Source organism: Ornithorhynchus anatinus, chromosome X1, assembly GCF_004115215.2.
Source record: "Ornithorhynchus anatinus isolate Pmale09 chromosome X1, mOrnAna1.pri.v4, whole genome shotgun sequence".
Taxonomy (NCBI): domain Eukaryota; kingdom Metazoa; phylum Chordata; class Mammalia; order Monotremata; family Ornithorhynchidae; genus Ornithorhynchus; species Ornithorhynchus anatinus.
The window spans coordinates 21,633,035-21,653,308 of NC_041749.1; the positions used below are offsets into that span (position 1 = coordinate 21,633,035).

General features: G+C 47.4%; 1 protein-coding gene across 1 annotated transcript in view; it reads left to right on the forward strand.

The window, feature by feature from the left end:
* Positions 1–20,274, forward strand: part of SLIT3 (slit guidance ligand 3) — a 592,453-nt gene that overhangs the window by 559,191 nt on the left and 12,988 nt on the right. Inside the window, exons 28-32 of the mRNA XM_029051206.1 lie at positions 5,688–5,827; positions 7,730–7,823; positions 14,033–14,170; positions 15,208–15,448; positions 17,980–18,110. Coding sequence (XP_028907039.1) covers positions 5,688–5,827; positions 7,730–7,823; positions 14,033–14,170; positions 15,208–15,448; positions 17,980–18,110 — 744 coding nt within the window. The remainder of the gene's footprint in view (positions 1–5,687; positions 5,828–7,729; positions 7,824–14,032; positions 14,171–15,207; positions 15,449–17,979; positions 18,111–20,274) is intronic.

Below are 20,274 nucleotides of genomic sequence, written 5' to 3' on the forward strand. Positions count from 1 at the left end.
CCTTCCCCGCTCCCACACTCCCCTAAACCATGACCCAAAACAAAAACCTTGGGAACTAGAAGAGGAAAAGCCCCACTCAGACCCTCCACTTCCTTCTGTTTGCTCTTTTCTGGATTCTCCCAGCAATGCCACTAGCTATTCCAGCTTGGTTTTTGATTGTGTGTGTGTTCTTAGTTCTTATCTCCATTTGAAAAAAACGCAAAAGGCTAGAGACATATCAGTGTGTTCAAATGTTTGGTATATTCTGGTGTCATTTTTGTTTCTTCCTCTTGGCATCGTGATCGTCCCTTAGCCTCTTCTCTCAGACGATCACCCACTCCTTTTCTGGTGTCCATATGACAACAGACTGACTAGTCTAAACACTAATAATAATAGTTTTGGTATTTATTTAGTGCTTGTTATGTGTCAAGCACTGTACTGAGACCTGGAGTAAATACAAGATAATCAGATCCCAGATGGGGCCCGTAGTCTAAGTAGAAGGGAGAACAGGTATTAGAACCCCATTTTGCAGAGGAGGGAACCGAGGCACAGAGAAGTGAAGTGACTAGTCCAAGGTCACCGCAGAGAGGTGGCCAGGATTAGAACCCAGGTCCTCTGACTCCTGGGCCTGTGCTCTTTTCATTAGGCCACATTGCTTCCCTTCTCCTGCTGCAGTCCAACTGCTAATTACTAATCTATGTTGTTGAGGCATTCCTCCATTGGGCCTTTGAAGTATTTCTTTTCTGTCCACTATGGTTTCACGTATCCCAATTCAGCTCCCCGTAGTCTTCTTCTCCCCAAGACAGCTGCTCTCCTGCTGACCCTCAGGATTAAAGAGATTTACAGACAGGAGCCCTGAGAAATACACTATTGGGATTTGTGAAGCTGCTTGAGTTTGGGGGAATTTCTCTCCTCCCTAACCCTATTTTCTGATGGGGCCCAACTCCTTTGGCATCCAGAGATGTGCCATGTGGGACCACTGCAGTGAAGAACTGACACACAGAAAACAATCTAACGAGGGGCCTCTTGAGTGGGTCTGGTATATGGCCTGTGAAAGAAATTATACTTTTCTCTGTTCCCCTCCCAGAGGGGCAGGCTCACACATATGCTTGCCTGCCAAACTTGTCAAATCCTTACTGTTATAAAGTGAAACTTAATCTAGAGTTTTCCTGCCTGGGAAACGGCAGGCCATCCGCTCCCCAGTGTCGGCACTCCCAGACAGGGTAGGGGGTGGGCAGGAAAGCATGTGGGAATAATGCCAAGCAAGTGACAGAGCCCAAGCTGAACCAGAAATCACAGAGGGGAAGCTGAAACTCCATCCTCACTCCAAGCCCACCATCTCCCAGCACAGCCCCTGGAGGGTGGGGGCCTGAAGGATGGGGGGAATCATCCCATAGAATGGTATTTTTTGAGCACTTGCTATATGGAGAGCCCTGTATTAAGCAGATGGGAGCGTACAATAGAATAGATATACTTTCGTCCATACATTCAATTGTATTTATTGAGCACTTATGGTATGCAGAACACTGTACTAAGCACTTGGGAGAGTTCAATGTAAGACATGATCTCTGCCCTTGAGAAACTTACTGTCTAGCAGAGTGACAGACATTAAAATAAATTACACGTAATATAGATACTGTGAGGGTGTGGGTGGAGCAAGTGACTAAGTGCTTAGGGGATGGGAGTAAGTACATGGGTGAGGCAGTGGAGAGCCTTCAGGTAATCCATTTTCTTGGCAGTTTAGACAGCCGGCCCAGTAGAAGGACCACAAAGCGGAGGGTCAGCCTGAGGCCTCAGGTCTGTCCCCTCTAATTGGGATGTATAAACTAAATGTTCAGCCTTGTAAATGTTTTAAAGGCTTTTCTGTGTGAAAAAGTAAAGTTCCCAAGTGTCAGGTTGGCTGAGGTTGAGAGTTCTCTTTTCCTTATTGGGCTGGCCCCAGATGCCCCCAGGAGAGTCCAGGAATCAGCAGCCCAAGGGCTGAGGGCTGACGCCAGCTCACTTCCTTGCAGGCCAGTGGCCCATTGGTAGCCAACCTTGATGAGACCTGGCTCCCTGGTTTCCCATTTCCACTCTAATTGCCATCCCCATCAAATCGCACTTGTGAAACAGAGCCCCGGGCTAGTGCCGTGTCCAAGACATCACCTAAAATGGCCAGATTCTTGTCCTTGGGGAGCTTGTATTCTAAAAAATATCCCCAGTTCTCCTGTAAGGCAGAGTTTGCGTTTTCTGAGAAAACTCAACCCGCAATACGCTTCCCATGTCCGATGCCGCACACTTGCACATGACCCATTGCTTCCAACTCCGTGTTATGCTGAAACTAGACAGATGGACGTGGTCAGAAGAACATTCCTGATTCCGACACGACGGTCTACCCAAAACACTGGTTATGGTAGAACTGAATGTAAACCATTTGGGCACAAACCCGGATTGAAATCTGGTGGCTGGAACGGGTACCTGGATGCTCTCACCCCAAGCCCACACAGGGTGGGTTTAGGTTGTTCTGGCAGTGCCAGGTGCCAAGTACAAATAAGGGTTTGATGAGAAGGTTATGAACAGAGATGAGTTCTCTCGTGAACAGGGCCTGATTCGACATTGGGAAGTCCATGCCCAAGACCAGGGCTCCAATCCTTTCCCCTTTGTCCACATGTCATTCATTCAATAGTATTTATTGAGTGCTTACTATGTGCAGAGCACTATACTAAGCGCTTGGAATGGACAAATCGGTAACAGATAGAGACAGTCCCTGCCCTTTGATGGGCTTACAGTCTAATCGGGGGAGACAGACAAGAGCAATATCAATATATAGAATCAAGGGGATGAACATCTCATTAAAACATTTCTGTGGAAAATTATCAGAGACCTTATGAGGCAAGCTGAGTTAGTCTTGGCTATGGGACTCCCTGGATCTCTAGCATCCACTGAAAGCTTCCTGAGGCTCAGACGGCCGGTAGCTTCTCCAAACCTTCTGGGGAGAGATTCTCTGGCCAGGAGTGCTAAACCAGGAGATCTCCTGGCTCCGAATGAAGCCACTGATCTTTCGGTTCCACCTGTGTTCTGCTTCGAGTGTTCCTTCCTTGAAAAATGGATCAATAACTCCTATAGCTGCTTCCCCAGTCAGACCCACTCTACGTGGTACTCCATGAGACAGAGAGCATGGGAGAGGGAGGTGGTGTCTATAGGTAGCTGCCTGTAAGTGGACAGACTGAGCGGAGTAGGCCAAATTGGGCCAATCCATACAGCGATCCCAACTAGGAATTGAATTATATATGATCCCCAGCAAGGGTGACCCACCCCAAAATGGAAGCCCTGGAAAAGGTTTGACTTCTGGAACGGTGACCCAGACTTGGCCCAGGTTTGAGCTTTCATTTAGTTTTATTAATTAAAAACAAGATCCACACTCCTAAACTTAAACCAAGAGGGCCAAGTTTCAGCCTGGCTCGTGTTTTTATGGCAAGTTATAAATCCCTGAAACATAGGTTCGGTAATGGAAATGGTGACAGGATGACTGTTCTGCGCATTTATTGGCCCCTTGAATCCTCTGCTTCCCCAGCTCCCAAAGATGCCACTCCAACTGTCCTCCTCATCACCCTCCCAATAAGGAACATGGCTTAGTGGATAGAGTAAGAGCCTGGGAGGAAGAAGGACTGGGGCTCTAATCCCAGCTCTGCCACCCATCTGCCGTGTGACCTTGGGCCTGTGTGACTATGGGCAAGTCACTTTACTTCTCTGTGCTTCAGTTACCTCATCTGTAAAATGGAGATTAAGACTGTGAGCCTCACATGGGACAACCTGATTCCCCTGTGTCTACCCCAGCGCTTAGAACAGTGCTCTGCACATAGTAAGCGCTTAACAAATACCAACATCATTATTATTATTTCACTTCTCTGTGCCTCAGTTACCTCATCTGTAAAATGGGGTAGACTATACACTGTAAGCTCGTTATGGACAGAGAATGTGTCTGCTAGTTCTATTATACTGTACTCTCCCTAGCACTTAGTACAGTGCTCTGCACATAGTAAGCACTCACTCACTATGATTGATCAATAATAAAATAATAATAATATTGGTATTTGTTAAGTGCTTACTATGTGCAGAGCACTGTTCCAAACACTGGGAAGGGGATACAAGGTGATCAAATTGTCCCACATGGGGCTCACAGTCTTAATCCCCATTTTTACAGATGAGGTAATTGAGGCACAGAGAAGGGAAGTGACTTGCCCAAAGTCACATGGCTGACAAGTGGCAGAGCCAGAATAAGAACCCATGACCTCTGACTCCCCAGCCCATCCTCTTTCCACTGAGCCAGGCTGCTTATCAGTGGGGACTGAGACTGTGACCCCATTATGGGTCAGGGACTGTGTCTAACCCTATTTGCTTGTATCCATCCCAGCATTTAATGCAGTGTCCAGAACATAGTAAATGCTTAACAAATACCACAGTTATAATAACGATTATTATTATTATTACCAGAGGATGGTCCAAAGAAGGCCAGGTTTTACAGGGTAGGTTTTAGAGGATGTTGGTATATAATGAAGCAGAGGTAACTTCCGCCTTGATTTTTAAGCTTGGGTCTGTTATTTTTTTCTGTTTTTTCCATCTCAGGTCTGGAGTCATCCTCCCTTCTCATCATCTTTCACAATCCCGACTTCAAATTTGACTTCACTACCACACTGTCCTATCTCTCCCTCTTCACTTGTTCTTTGATAGGAGATGTGTCCAGGAAGCCACCTTCTCTGTGATCAGCATCAGCTTGGGTCTCCACACTGTAAAAGATGATTTGAGAACATGGGGAGTTTCAACAATAGTACATAGGGTTGGAAAATATGATTTATGAGGAAGGTGAAATGAGTTGGAGTTTAGAGAAAAGCAGTAACTTCCGTTCTAGACTATAAAGAGAATATAGGCCAGAAGAAGACAGAACTAGAGGAAATGGGCTTGAATTGCAGCTTGAGAGATTTAGGCTAGACCTAAGGAAGAACTGATAGTGAAGCTTTTATTTTGTCGCTGGTGATCGTTCAGAGCAAGAGATTGGACAAATAAGCACTTGTGAGGTTCCTTTCAGTCAAGGGGGCCAGAGGCAAAATTTCCCTGGCAGACTCCAGGTATTTCAAATATCTGGGAGTGTTCCTCTGTTCCAGGGTCTGAGTCTCCAACCTTAGCTTCTTCCCTGACTGGAAATCCTCCCCAGTAAGTTCCACCAAACCATAAATTCCCCTCCTTCAAAGCTCTTCTAAAATGTTACCTCCTCCATGAGGAATTCTCTGGCTAATCCCCTCCCCCCAGGCGTCTTGATCATGTCATTCCATCAGGCTTTTCAGCATTCATGTGTGCATCTCTTTATTCACTTGTGTCAATCCTTCCTATCAGATCTCTCAGGTGTAGATATTTTACATTCTTCCATTTATGTCTTTTCTGTCTCAAGCTCTGTGTGTCTTTTATGACTTTTGTACGGTGTCTAGTACTGTACTCCACTTATGTCAATCCTTCCTATCACATCTCTCACATGTAGATAATTTACATTCTTCTATTTATGTCTTTTCTATCTCAAGCTCCGTATGTCTTTTATGATTTTTGTACGGTATCTAGTACTGTACTCCACACACACAGGAAACACTCAAATACTGTTGATGCTGATGATACTGATAGAAGAGGCGGGAAAAAAATCAAAAACCCAAATCTATTTCTCTCCTCCTCCCTTCCCAAAGTTGTTCCTGTCCTCTGGGATTTGAAGGAGAGCGATGTGAGATCAACCCCGACGACTGTGAAGACAATGACTGTGAGAACAACTCAACCTGTGTTGATGGGATCAACAACTATGTGTGTCTCTGCCCACCCAATTATGCAGGTAAGGAAATCTTGAGGGAAATGTTAGAAAATTCCCCAACTTCACTGACCTTTCAGGAAATAATTCCCCTCACAGCTGGGAATAGAGAAGGGGAAAGAACCCCACTCCTATCCCTCTGAATCTCCCTATTCCCCAGGACTGAATTGCCAAGATCTGTGCAATGCAAGACTTGACCTTGCCTGATTCCTGAGGGCTGAGTAGGGCCAGGCATGGACAATACACTGTACAAACATGGTTAGCGTTCCCAGTGGATATCAAGATACTTCAATATATACAAGGCCCAGCTCACATGCCTGACAGCACTTCGACTACGGGGTGTCCTGTGGGCCTTGGTCCCTTTGCCCTGGGGTGAGGCCTAAAAATTGGTGTGGGAGCTGGGGGAGAAGGAGATGGCGGAGAGAAATAGGGAGAGGGTGATGGGGAATGCTGACCACTTTAGCCCAAGTCCAGCCCAAAGCAGGCAAGGCCCCCAGATCAGCACCAGACCTAGACTAATTCCCCAGCCTCTCTTTTAGTGGGCCTCCTCTCAAGCACCAGAAAAGCAGAGATTTTACACAACTTGACTGCCACAGGCTATTTTCATGCACAAGGTTTTTTGTTTGTGTTTTTAGCATCTAAGGAATAGAATGAGCGCTTGCTGGAGCCAAAATACTTTGTAAGACAAGGAAAGATTGGCTGGACCCCATTGGTTAGGAAAATTCATCTTAAGCACCTCACCACCCACCTTCCCGAGGAGCACCGTACAGCACACAAATCTCAGAGGCAGCCAATCGACCATCTGCTTCTGATTTCAGAAGACAGGCACAGTTTCTGTTTCATGTTATAAGCTTTTCTCCCTCCCTCCCTTGAGGTCTGGGCACCCTGGCACTTAGTGAGCATGTGGTTATGGCAGTCCTGCCTCTTCAACAGTTCTGACCCCTGCAATTCTCTGAAGCCATCCAGAAACCACACTGAAGGACTTGCCGGGGTGCACGAACGTGTGTCTGTGTGTGTATGTGTGTGTTTCTGTGCTTGTGTGTCTGTGTGTTTTCTGAAGGCACCACTCCCATACCACCTTTCTGCACTGCAGGTAGGTTAGTTAGTGCAGCAATACAGTGACCTGCAAAGTGAAAGAGAACTGACTCCTTGATTCCCTTTAACCCTCATAAATTTGAATTGTTGGAAGACAGCTGATGTGACAGAGAAATCTTGGGTGTGGGCATATAAGCTTCATGTCGCCTCAGCCATGTTGGATTTAACTTCTGGTTTTAAAAAGCAGCCACCAGTCTGCTCTGTTTTTTTACATGGACACTCCTAGCTGTATGTCTCTGGCTGCCAGTCTGGTAGATCGATCAGTCATATGTACTGAACACTTACTCTGTGCAGAGCACGGTACTAAGTACGTGGGGAGACTTCAATATAGCAGAGTTGGGAGACACGTTCCCTGTCCACAAGGAGCTTACCTGGCCTCCTTCTCACCCGGAGGCTCTTGTTTTTGTCTGTAGTAGTCACAGGGCTGAAGTCAGAGAGGCAACCGAGTAAAGAATAGGAACGGAGAGTCAGCAAGCAAGGCTGTCAATCAGAAACACCTCCTCCAAGAGGCCTTCCCCTACTAAACCCTTATTTCTTCTTCTCCCGCTCTCTTCTGCGTCACCCTCGCACTTGGATTTGCACCCTTGATTCACCCTACAGCACATATGTACACATCCGTGATTTATTTATACTCGTGTGTCTCTTCCTCTAGACTGTAAGTTTCTTCTGGACGGGGAACGTGTCTTTCAACTCTGTTATAGTGGTTATACTGTACTCTCCCAAGAGCTTAGTACATTCAGTGCTGTGCTCACACTAAGAGCTCAATAAATATGATTGAGTGATTGACTGTAACTCAGCTAGACTGAATCCCTGTTCTGTCTCCCTTTCCAGGTGAGCTGTGTGATGAAGTGATTAACCACTGTGTCCCTGAGATCAACCCCTGCAAACACGAATCCAAGTGTGTTTCCGTGGACAAAGGATTCAGGTAAAACTACCCAGCTACCCAACATCCTGGTCCCCAAATGGTACTTGTTAAGTGCTTACTATATGCCAGGCACTGTTCTAAACACTGGGGTAGATACAAGGCAGTCAGGTTGGACACAGTCCTTGCCCCACATGGGGCCCAAAGTTTTAATCCCCATTTTACAAATGAGATAACTGAGGCATAGAGAAGTTAAGTGACTTGCCCAAGAGCACACAGAAGACAAGTGGTGGAAGCAAGATTAGAACCCAGGTCCTTCTGACTCCCAGACCTGTGCACTGTGCTCTAGGCCATGCTGCAGGCATTACCGTAAAACCCCTTTATAACTGAAAGCTGCATATCATGAAATTTCATTTGAATCCTGACAAACTTCTGTGCTAAAAGAAGTTAAAAGATCTCCAAATAACAAATTACCATAAAGCAAAATTTCTGGAATCAATTCTTGCATCTTTCTTGGAGGGGGTTGTATTAATGCTAGAGAAGCAGTGTGGCTCAGTGGAAAGAGCCTGGGCTTGGGAGTCAGAGGTCATGGATTCGAATCCTGGTTCTGCCACTTGCCAGCTGTGTGACTCTGGGCAAGTCACTTCATTTCTCTGTGCCTCAGTGACCTCATCTGTAAAATGGGGATTAAGACTGTGAGCCTCACGTGGGACAACCCGATCACCCTGTATCTCCCCAGCGCTTAGAACAATGCTCTTCACATACTAAGTGCTTAACAAATACCAACATCATTATTATTATTAATGTGTAAAGGTAGTTATAATTCATGGGTTCGATGTTGATAGTGATTTTGATCAGCAGAATGTTGTTGAATAGCCTCAAAGAGCGTAAAAGACCAGACTCTTCTGTGAGCCATTTAGTCATTACCTGAGTAGGTTCCCAGTGGCTTGGTAGAGAGATTGCACCTATCTCTCTGCAGGCAGTGATGCGGGATGATAATATGAATGGGTTCGGGAGGGTTTAAATAAATAGTCATGGGTGGCAGAGATCCATGATGAGTTAAAAGAGGAGCGAGAGAGTTAGTTATGTAGAGGGAAAGGCTAGGAATGTTCTCAATGGCACATACCAACTCTGTGGTATTGTACCCGCCCAAAGACTTAGTACAGTTGCTCTGCACAGAGTAAATGCTCAATAAATGACCATTAATGGACTCCTAAACATTAGCTTGAATGTCACGAAGTGCAGCCCTACACTGCTCCTCCGAGTAGCCTGTTGTTTCTGTCAGAGACAGAATACTGAGCTGGTTTGATCCAGTGAAGACTTGGTTCCCGTGCTTCTGCCGTGCCCCTCTCCCCTGTAGCATCCTTCTGACTTGGCACAGGGGCAGCCAATTCCTTGTGGACAGGGAATCACGTTGGTGGGGTCTGGATCCTGTACCCCTTGGGGGTGATCTGGTGGGCAGGAGCATGGGACAGCCCCAACTGGGGAAGTCAGAGCTAGTAGATTCCTACAGAGGTAAAGAGGTAAGCCCTGGCTGGCCCAGCTTTGCTGGCACACGACACTCCTTTTGGCTTAAAACCGCTCTCATCAGTAAGATCCAGCCCGTGCATGAACGAGGGTAAGTTGGTTCATGTGGCTCTGTGTACTCATGCATGCACTTGCAGATCAAAGTCGAGGAGAGTCTCGGGGAAGATGTGGCATCATCTTCTCCTAAACCGTGAGTCCCGTGTGGGACAGGGACCGTGTCTGACCTGATTAACTTGGATCTACCCCAGCGCTCAGTACAGTGTTTGGCACATAATCAACACTGAACAAATACCACAATTATTGGTATCGTTACTCTTCATAAATGAGAAAGCCAAAGAGAAATAACTGGTGTCAGGAATGATCTGTAAGCCTCTAAAGTGTGTGAATAGATCCTTTTTATATATGAATGTGAATATACACGTACATAACTACATCTATACCCAGAAACTTTCACATACACGTAATTATACTCTTCCTGGGATTATTTTACTTTGTACTGGGGAAAAAAGAGAGTCTGACTGTAAAGGCAGTATGGGATCTGAAAGACATTTCAGTGACTTTCCTTTTGTGCAGCAATTACTATTCTTTTTTTCCTCTGTTGCTATAGAGGGAGGGTATTAAGTACAGGGCTTAGTTTTGCAGCCTGATCCTATTGGTGGAGTTGTCTCCACGGTGAGAGCAGGCGGCCCTGCTTCCTGCCAATCCGAGACCCCAGAAGAAGGAGAAAAGCCAGATCCAACGGCGAATCCTGAAGCCTGTGAGTTGTGTCTGTGGCTCTCTCCAGCTGGTGTTCCTGGGTCCTGCTCTGACCTCTTAGGCTTTGCGGTCAGAAGCATTACTTTAAGCCTCTCTTAGGACAGGGGAAAAGGAATTGGGAGCTGTGAGGGGAGTGTGGATGCATAAACACGGCGCCAAAGGTTCCTAGCTCCAGGGGCCCATCACTGTCCAGTCAAGTAGAGCGCCCTCGTATATCTGAGCTCATACTGGAAGCGGGAGCCAGGGTCCTGTCTGGGGCTCGCTGATAAAATGCCCTTGCCACCGCCTAACCAACCTTGGCTCTGAGCCCCAGCCAGACGTGGTTACTCTAGACACCTGCCACAAGGGTTTCGAAAGGAGTTTCTCTCATCTGCCAGGCTTAGGGAACTGAGGATCCAGAGGAGAAAGGGGACAATTGAGAGAGAGCAGAGCAAGAACAATGGACAACTTATCCTATGCCAGGCGCAATCTCCTCTTTAACCCTCTGCAACGTAGGCTACAACTGGTGATCTAAGCAGCAGACACCTGCTCTCTCGGGCTTGGAAGCGGGAGATAAGAGTTGTCCCCGTCGCCCAGGAAACAAGCTGGGTATGGACTGGTGGGGTATCCACGCTTTGAAAGGGGAATAGAGGACCACCTGTCAAGTACATCGCGACCACACCTGCTGCCTTTGTTGGCAATTAAAAAAACATCATTGTGATCCTTCAGTCCAATCAGGGGCTTATCCTGCCAGTACTTGAGGTAAAATAACCAGGATTTGGAGGACTCAGGTCTCTCCCTCATCTGGACCTAAGTGGAGTGGGGTAAACGAGGGAATCAATCAAAAGTACTGTGGGTAAGTGGAAAGAGGCCTGGGAGCCTGAACTTGAGTTCTAATCACTTACCTACTATGGGACTCTGGACAAGTCCCTTAACTTCCCTGGGCCTCGGTATCCTCCCGTTTTCCCTTGTATGACTGTGAGCCTCACGCGGGACAGGGACTGTATCCGACCTGATTATCTTATGTACCCAAGTGCTTGGGCCTGGGACACTATAAGCCCTTGACAAATATCACAATCAATATCATTATTATCATTATCATCATCATAAAGAGAAGAAAGAAAAAGAAGAGAGAAGAGAAAGCGGGATGATGGAGAGGGCCTCTTCCTCCCCCCACGCTCCCTTCCCTCATCACTCATGTACAGATCTTCAAACTTTGTGGTTTCCCTCTCTTTTATTTAATTTAAGATTCTTCTCCCCTTCCCCCACATATCGTAAACTTCTTGAGGGTGGACGTTGCGTCTACAAATTCTATTGAATTCTCTCCTAAGCGCTTAGTACGGTGCCCTGCACGGGGAAAGAACTCAGTAAATAGTATTGACTGATGGATTGATTGAGGAGGAAGAGGGAAAGAGGGAAGGCCAAGAGGAGAAAGAGATGAGAGAAAGCAGAAAAGAGAAGGGCTTCCTTACTCTGCTCACCCCCAGACATCTTCCACCATTTGTCCCTGACCTCCTCTGCCACTCACCACTGCCACCCAGTCAAGAGGCTGCAGAATCAGAGAGCAGCAGAGGTCGGCGGCTGCCTGACCGTGGCCGAGCTGGCCTTGTTATTCTGGGTTAATGCTGGAAGTCAGTGGTTGACCACATGATGTGCTTCCCATCGCACCACAGACTCCCATTCCCAACCCAAAAAAGAGTGTAACCAGCAGAGCAAGCCGGGGGCAGCGTTAGCTCTTGTCACCCGTGAGGAGTGAGATGGACTCACACTCGTCCGCTCCTCATCCACCCAGGCTGAGGGGCTCTGTTCAGCTACTCCAGCCAAAAGCAAGGGACTTTTGATGCATCCTGCCTTAGACCTGCCAGGTGACGCTGCAGAACCCCGACCAGCGTGACCAGACCATCTAAGACAGGATTCCTGTCGCCTTGCCTCTGGGCCAGAGGCCCAGCGGGAAGGAGTCGTTTTCATTCGCCCACCCCCCTGGAGCCGAGGACGAGCGAGAGAGTCCAGGCTAGGCCTCCCGGAGGCCCTCCCTTCCTCACGTTCCCTCCACCCACTCACCTCCTCCCTTTCGGGTTAGAGCAGAATGCTTATTATTTTTAATCTGTAAAATAGAAAGCAGCTGGCACTGGCGAAGTGTGGTTTTCGGCGCTGGCTCCAGGAATGCGTGGGGTGCGTGTGTGCGCATTACCGTGCAGGCTCGAAGAAGAGCCGCTTCCATTCTGCCGAGAGATGCACTCCTGGCCTGAGACCTGGGATGCCAAATTTTAGCCTGGAGCGCATTTTTCTGGCCAAGTTGTAAACCTCGGAAAACAACATTTCAAATGGAAACGCTGACACGACCCCCTCCCCAGTGGCAGCTAAAAAAGGCCCGATTCAGCAGTTGGGAAAACATCCCGGTATGGTTTTTCTCGAGCGGGAAGGGCCATCTAATGGAGCCCAGGAGAATTACGTTCCCCCCTTGCCACTCTCTTTCCAACCGTTATTTTCCCAAAGGTAATCTCGCAGTCCGGAAACGGGGAATATTAAGGTGAAAAGAGACCCCGTGGCCTCATTTATTCCTCCTCTTCCATCTCTCTTAGCCTCTCTCTATTCCGACGTTCGTCATCTCTCGTGACTCAGTGGAAAGAGCACTGGCTTGGGAGTCAGCGGTCATGGGTTCTAATCGCGGCTCCGCCACTTGTCAGCTGTGGGACTTTGGGCAAGTCGCTTCACTTCTCTGTGCCTCAGTTGCCTCATCTGTAAAATGGGGATGAAGAATGTGAGCCCCACGTGGGACAACCTGATCACCTTGTATCACCCCCAGCGTTTAGAACAGTGCTTTGCCCAGAGTAAGCACTTAACGAATACCATCATTATTATCTCTAAGATTTATTTAATGATAATCATTCCTTAAATGGGCAAAGTGCTCTTACACCCTTTTTTCTTCCAAAAATCAACTATCCTGATCTTCTTTCACAATCACTGTGAGGTAGAGAGGGGCAAATGTTGTTATTATTTCTATTTTACAGGTGAGGCATAGAGAGGGTAAGGGACCTAACCAAAACAACTTAATAGATCAGAAGCGAAACCAGGACTGGACCCCAAATGTCCTGACTCCTATCCACAAGCTCTTTTCACTAGGTTTCCCTGCCTCCCCAGTCAGTGGTATTTACTGAGGGCTTACTATGTGCAGAACACTGTACTAAGTGCTTGGGAGAGTATAATATCACAGAATTGGTCCCATGTTCCCTACCCATAATGAGTGTACAGTCCAGAGTATGAGCACAGAACTGTAAGCACTTAGTATAGGCTTTGCACAGAAAGCACTCAGTAAATAAGATTGAATGAATAAATAAATGGCCATAAGCAACTTCAGGTCAGGAACCACATTGTTCTTCCACATAGAGAGAGAGGGAGGGAGGGACAGGCCAAAGACAGGGACACACACAAAAAGACACAGTGTGAGACAGAAGGAACACACGTGCCAGCCCACACGCTGTGGACATAAAGACAGTCCACTGTCTTTCTGATGTATTTGCCAGTTAACGTTGGTATTTATTAAGCGCTTACTATGTGCCGAGCACTGTTCTAAGTGCTGGGATAGATACAGGGTAATCAGGTTGTCCCACGTGAGGCTCACTATCTTCATCCCCATTTTACAGATGAGGTAACTGAGGCACCGAGAAGTGAAGTGACTTGCCCAAAGTCACACAGCTGATAGGTGGCGGAGTCAGAATTAGAACCCATGACCTCTGATTCCTAAGCCTGGGCTCTTTCCACTGAGCCACGCTGCCACTTGTAGCACCTCTTATTGAGTTTGACTCTCGTGATCTTCCCAAACCTTCAGCTCCGGGAGAGGCCCCATCCTTTCGGCTATCAGCTGGCCACTGCCTTGGCTGCCCACTGTTAACTGCAGCTGACACTGCACAGGCAGACCCTTTTAAGGCAAGAGGTAGTCATGTGACATGTCACGGTGGATGGCCGGGAGCACTGCCCAGCCCACTGACCAGCCTCTCCCTGGGTTTCAGGTGTGAGTGCCTCCCTGGCTACAGTGGAAAGTTCTGTGAGACAGACGACGATGATTGCGCCAGCCACAAGTGCCGCCATGGTGCCCAGTGTGTGGATGCTGTCAACGGGTACACGTGTATCTGCCCCCAAGGCTTCAGGTATGGAACAAAAGTCAGCCATCGATGGAGGCCTTGGGACTGGGCTTCTGGGGAGTGGGAGGGAAAGGATGATGGCCCCCGACACAGAATAATCAACACCAGCCATGAAAAAAGGAGAGACACTCATCTGCTACAAAAGCTTGGTCTCTCCATGATGACGCTAGCACCTTGTGTTTCCCCACCAACTTTATTCCAAATCCCATTCACAGAAATCGTCTCATTTTTTTCTCTCCAACAGCCCTTGGGAGGGGTGGAGGGGAGAAGGGGCAAGTATTCCTGTCCTCATTCTACAGCTGGAGAGATAAAGGCCCCCAAAACTTAGGGTCACACTGCAAGTCAAGATCCTAGCCTAGCTACTAAGTGTGCTGACTAAAGTCAGTGTTTTATTCACTAGACCTTACTGCCATCTTGGAATCTGGCCAGGAGGGACCCTGGTAGCCATTTGGAAGAGAAGGAAGATTCTTTTTTTTTTCAAGTGCTTAAGTGCCACCTGTCCCAAAAATGAATTCACTTTTCCAGGCATTCCCACTGCTGGTGGAAGTCACTATCTGTTCCTGGAAAATTCAGGGTAGGAAAGGGTGAGGGTAGCCATCACTAATGCTGTAGTCAAGGTTAGGCACAACAGAACCAATGGGTAGTGTCTGAAATATTTTGTATATATGTGCCACAGTGCTTAGCACTGTGCGTGGCACATAGCAAGAACTCGATAAATACTATAGTCAATTGAACCTTTTTTTCCTAGACTTAGCTAGCTCAGCCGGGCATATTGATGGTGGGACCTTAAAGAGAGGCTGGGGAGTTCCTAGGAGGAAAAAAGCAGGGCACGAGAACACCGGAGACCCTCCAGGGAGAAGAATAAGGGCCGGAGTACTGTGGGGAGAGAAACAGGGGCTACAGATTGTGAGGGTGAGGTTGGGAGACTTTGGGGGTCACTACTATTAAGTTGATAGCCTGCAATTGATCATCTAATACCTATGAGTCCCCATCTCAGACCGTCTTTGATCAGTACAAGTGTCTCTCATTCCTTCCCCTAACAGCGGGCTCTTCTGCGAGCACCCCCCACCCATGGTCCTTCTCCAGACCAGCCCCTGTGACCACTACGAGTGCCAGAACGGGGCCCAGTGCATCGTGGTGCAGCACGAGCCTGTTTGCCGCTGTCTGGCCGGTTTCGCTGGGCAGAAGTGTGAGAAGCTCATCACCGTCAACTTTGTGGGAAAGGACTCCTACGTTGAGCTGTCGTCCACCAAGATCAGACCTCAGGCCAACATCTCCCTGCAGGTGTGGCTCCCACGGGAAATGGGGGGAGGGGCAGGATCTCCTCGGGCAATGACCAATAATGTGTTCGGGTTTTTTGGCAAAACGGCAGGGTTCCCAAGGTGATCCCTCTGAATTTCTGGTCTATCTGGACACATCATAGCCAATCCCAACCTTTCCCTTCACCCCCGCCACCCAGTGCCTTCACACTTCACGGTTATGGTGTTTAACAATAAAAGGCAGGCGTCTGGCTAGAGAGCTAGCGGAAAGAGCACGGGGCCGAGAGTCCAGAGACCCAGGATCTAGTCCCTTGCTCCGCCACTCGTCTGCTGTGTGACCTCGGCCGAGTCAGTTAACCTCTCTGAGGTTCAGTTCCCTCATCCGTGAAATGGTTCTCCTTCCCCCTTGAACTGTGAGCCCAAGTGTGACACAGAGACTCTGTCTGATTTGATTATTTTCTATCTACCCCAGGCTTAGTGCAGTGCTCAACAGATAGTAAATTCTTAATAAATATCACCCTTATTTCTATAGGGCCAGTGGGAGCTGGATAAGTTTTAGCGGAGTAATCTGAACGGACCGTATGTCTGACTGTATGGCTCATTTAAGATGGGACAGATCTAGATTCTTGTGGAAGAATGCAAAAGATCGTAGAATTGGGACTATTTTTTTATGGTATTTGTTAAGTGCTTACTGTGTGCCAGGGACTGCACTAAGCACAGGGGTAAATAAAAGCTAATCAGAAAGACACAATCCGTGCCCCACTTGGGGCTTACAGTCTTAATCCCCGTTTTGCCGATGAGGAAACTGAGGCACAGAGAAGCTAAGTGACTTTCCCAAGGTCACACAGCAGACAAGTAGCAGAACTGGGATTAGAATTCCAATCCTCTGTCTCTCAGGCTCATGCTCTTTCCATTAGAGCAGGCGACTTCCCAGTGTTTAACTATTAACTATTTTAACTACACTAGTCAGTCCACCTGGCACCAACTTCAGCAGCTTTTTTTCTTTAAAAACTTGGACTTCCATTTTTGGGCCCACATATGCCCAGTACTAATCTTTTGCTTGCATTCTGTCTTCCCCAGTGCTCAGCACAGTGCTTGGCCTCCAGTAAGCACTTAACAAATACCATAATCATTCTCTGACCTAAACAGGCCTGGCATTGTGCCAAACAATCCAATCTCACCGTCAGTTGGTCCTTACCTCTCCCGCTGCTTCTCAGGCCACTTTCCTTTTTTATAATATCTGTTGTTCTAAAGGATCTGAGCCCTTTCTTTCCTTCTTTAATACAGATAATTACGAATTGACCGCAGGTTCCAAAAGCCAGATACTACATTTTTTCTAGGTGGAAAAATCCCCTTCTCTGCCCCCTTCCCTTTCCGATCTCTTGGAAATGATGTGTGTGATGGGCCCGGGAAGGGGCTTGAAGGATGAGACAAAAACTTTGGATTACGTTTTCCGTTAAAGTATTGATATCTTGCATCACTTTGGCCCCTGGCCCTTGAACTTGGTTTAATCTGCATGGTGGTTTAAATTTATGCAATACCCAAGGCTCTCCTCATTGCACTCCCAGTTTCTGGAGAAGTGCCGGCTTTTTTATTTCTACCCCTGTTTTGAAACTGCAATGCCTGCTTGAGTAGAAAGGAGAACAGGAAAGATGAATGATCCAATCATGATAATCCCCAAACTCTGAAAATGTTTGAAATTTTCCCTCAATGGGAAAAAAAGTAATGTTTGTCCCTGGCATCCACGCTGACAACTGAGAGTTCCAGTCTGTTACTTCCCAGTACAGAATCAAGCAGCAGCACCTTATTTCTTAGTTAATTATTTCCTGTGCCGTTGGTTCCTAGTAGTAAGAGAGGACAATTAGGATACAGGGAGAGTGACTGAAAGGGCATTAGAAAGCTGCTTGCCTTAACAAGGTCAGGTGTGAGTCAAGGTTATACCTCAAAGGGATGGAGATGTGAGATGTGAAGCCTGATCCTGTCCTAGTATTAAAATCCCGATTCTCCTGCCAGGAATATATCAGCCAAGTTTACTCACTTATCAATTAGCAAAATTTATCGAGCAGCACCTTAGTTCAGAGGACCGTACTGAGCGCCTGGAAGAAGACCACAAGCCAAAAGTGCAATCCGTGCTCTCAAGTTGTCATTCCATTATTTTTCTTAGAACAAGGAGGCTGGGAACTCTGAGGTTTTAGAATTGGGACAGGGAGACCACTTGATTCCTAGTTTGGGTGAGAAACAAGAACCCCTAGTCTGTGGGCTTGAAGTCAAGAGAAGAAGGCTCAGGGAGAGAGCAGATAATGTCACAATGCCTCTGGGAAACAAGTATAAAGGTGTCTAGCCCAGCTGCCCTCACTCATGGAAAAAGTCCATTCACAATGAGAGGCCCAAAATGGAAAGAACCAGTTTCCCCTTTCTAGGAGAAAGCATCTCAGGTTTGGTTGGGTAAGGCAGTAGCTGAATGTCAATAAACAGGGCGGGACACTCAATGAAAGTCTCACCCTTCCCTCTCTACGCATGCTAACTTGACCCACTCTTCCTCCTGCCATCTTGTAGGTGGCTACGGACAAGGACAATGGAATCCTGCTGTATAAAGGGGACAACGACCCTCTGGCTTTGGAGCTGTACCAGGGGCATGTGCGACTCATCTACGATACCCTCAGCTCCCCACCTACCACAGTGTACAGGTGAGAGCCCCAAGAGCTTCTGCTGGGTTTACACCCTGGCATTTTCTGGAATCCGGGAGACTGGGAATGTCTAGGATATCGTGAATGTATATGAGTAGAGGTAGGCCAGGTGACCCAGCCGACTGCTGGGTCCTGGGTCCTGGAGTCCCCATATGCCTCATGGAAGACGATGAATTTTGTGGACAGAGAAGAGATCGGGGGAGAGGAGGCCGGTGCTACCCCTTCCTTATGGGATCTCAGGCAGATCTCCTAACAATTCTATCCCTCTGCTTCCTTCTCAGTAAAGTGGGGAGATCAGTTTTTCCTCAACCAACCTCACAGGAGTTAAGCGGTGTGGCTTAGTGGATAGAGCACCGACCTGGAAGACAGAAGGACCCGAGTTCTAACATTGGCTCCATCATTTGTCTGCTGTGTGACCTCGGGCAAATTCCATCACTTCTCTATGCCTCAGTTACCTCCTCTGTAAAATGGAGATTAAGACTGTGAGCCCATGTGGCACATGGACCGAGTCCAAACCGATTTTCTACCCCAGTGCTTAATATAGTGCCTTGCACGTAATAAGTGCTTAACAAATGCCATTAAAGAAAGAAGGGCTGATGAAATGTGAAAACCCATTGCAAATTTGAAGTGCCATAGGAATTCAGTTTGCCCTTAGTTATGGATACCCCCTGCCGTAGAAATAATGAGAGCTCTGGCTTCGGTCACCTGTCAAGGAATAAGCGGGTTCCTGGGGACTCCCCGTTTTCCATCAAGCTGACCTCTCTCCCTGTGAGGTGGTGTGACCCAAGAGCAACTGTGGAATCAGGGGAGTGCCTCCAGGAACAGGAAAAGGAAAGGAGTAGTAAGTGTTCATTAAGCACTTACTGTGTGCAGGACACTGTACTAAGTGCTGGGAACTAATGCACAGGGTCCCTGTCCCTCAGAGGGGGTTCACGGTCTTGGTGGCTTCATGGTCTTGACCAAGAAGTAAAAGTAATAACAGTCAATAAGTGCATATATGCGTGCTCTCTCTCCCTCTCTGTAGGCACGGGCACATAAACAGGCACACTCTAACCACCACGTTTCAAACACCGTCTGTGAAACGATCGCTTAAGGACCCACACCTGTGAAACCGCATTGAGTCCACTGCACTAAGCAAGCAGTTGGGAAGTACAAAATAACCAAATGATACCTCTTTTCCCACAAGGATCTTAGGCTTGAATGGAGGAGATAAGCTGAATATTGTTTATCTCTCCACCCAGTTCCAAAAGTGCTCTTTAGGAAACAAAGTCACAGTGGTTTGACACTCTGTTGCCATGTAAGGAGGCTAGGGATGAAGACAGTGATGTGGTGATGTGCTGTCTCTCATCCATGAAAGAAAAGATGAGGGTTACATGCTCCTCAAGTTTCAAAATAGCTTCCTCCCTCTGGCAAAGCTGTCCCCATTATCCTTCCTGGGATGGGAAGAGGGAAAGGGAACCAGTGTAGGAAAAGGAAAAGGAGTTGGATTGGTAGAAGGGAAGAAAGCAGTCGAGGAAGGGGAGATATTCCTGGGATACGACCCCAAGTTACCATAAGATTAATGACCCAAACTTTCTACTTTCATATTGTGCGATCTGCTCAAAGGGAAAGGAGGTTTCTTAATGGGATGCCAATTTCAAAATACCAATATTATCTTTTATTAGCTTAAAGAATAGAGAGGAGGAAACTAGTGTGAGACTGATGGGAAGGGACTATTGGGCAGAGAAGAAGTGCAGCCTCAGAACACCGGGAACTAACTTTAAGCACAATGTCTTCCTCAAGGAGATGCCAATGACCTGTGTTCCCTCTTGCTCTGCTAGTAAGGGGCTGGACTAGAGGTATGAACAAGCTTCTCAAGCATTTCTCTAATCTTTCAGAAGATTCTATGACAGACCCATCATGCTCTCTGTCTTTCAGGCAGGAAAACTGAGGCAAGGAGTGGGGACACTAAACTGCAGTCTCGTGGGGTAAACCAGGGTTGAAGTGCCAGTTCCTGGGGCCACTGTCTGATGGCATTGGTGAGGGGAATCTGTGAGAGGGACGATAGGCAACGGGAGTATTAGTATGACTACAGCAATGGCCGTGTTAATATGACTAGAGGAGTTTTGTCATTTAAAAAAATAAAGGCAGTGAAGACAAAGGTAAAAAGATAGAGTGATGCAGA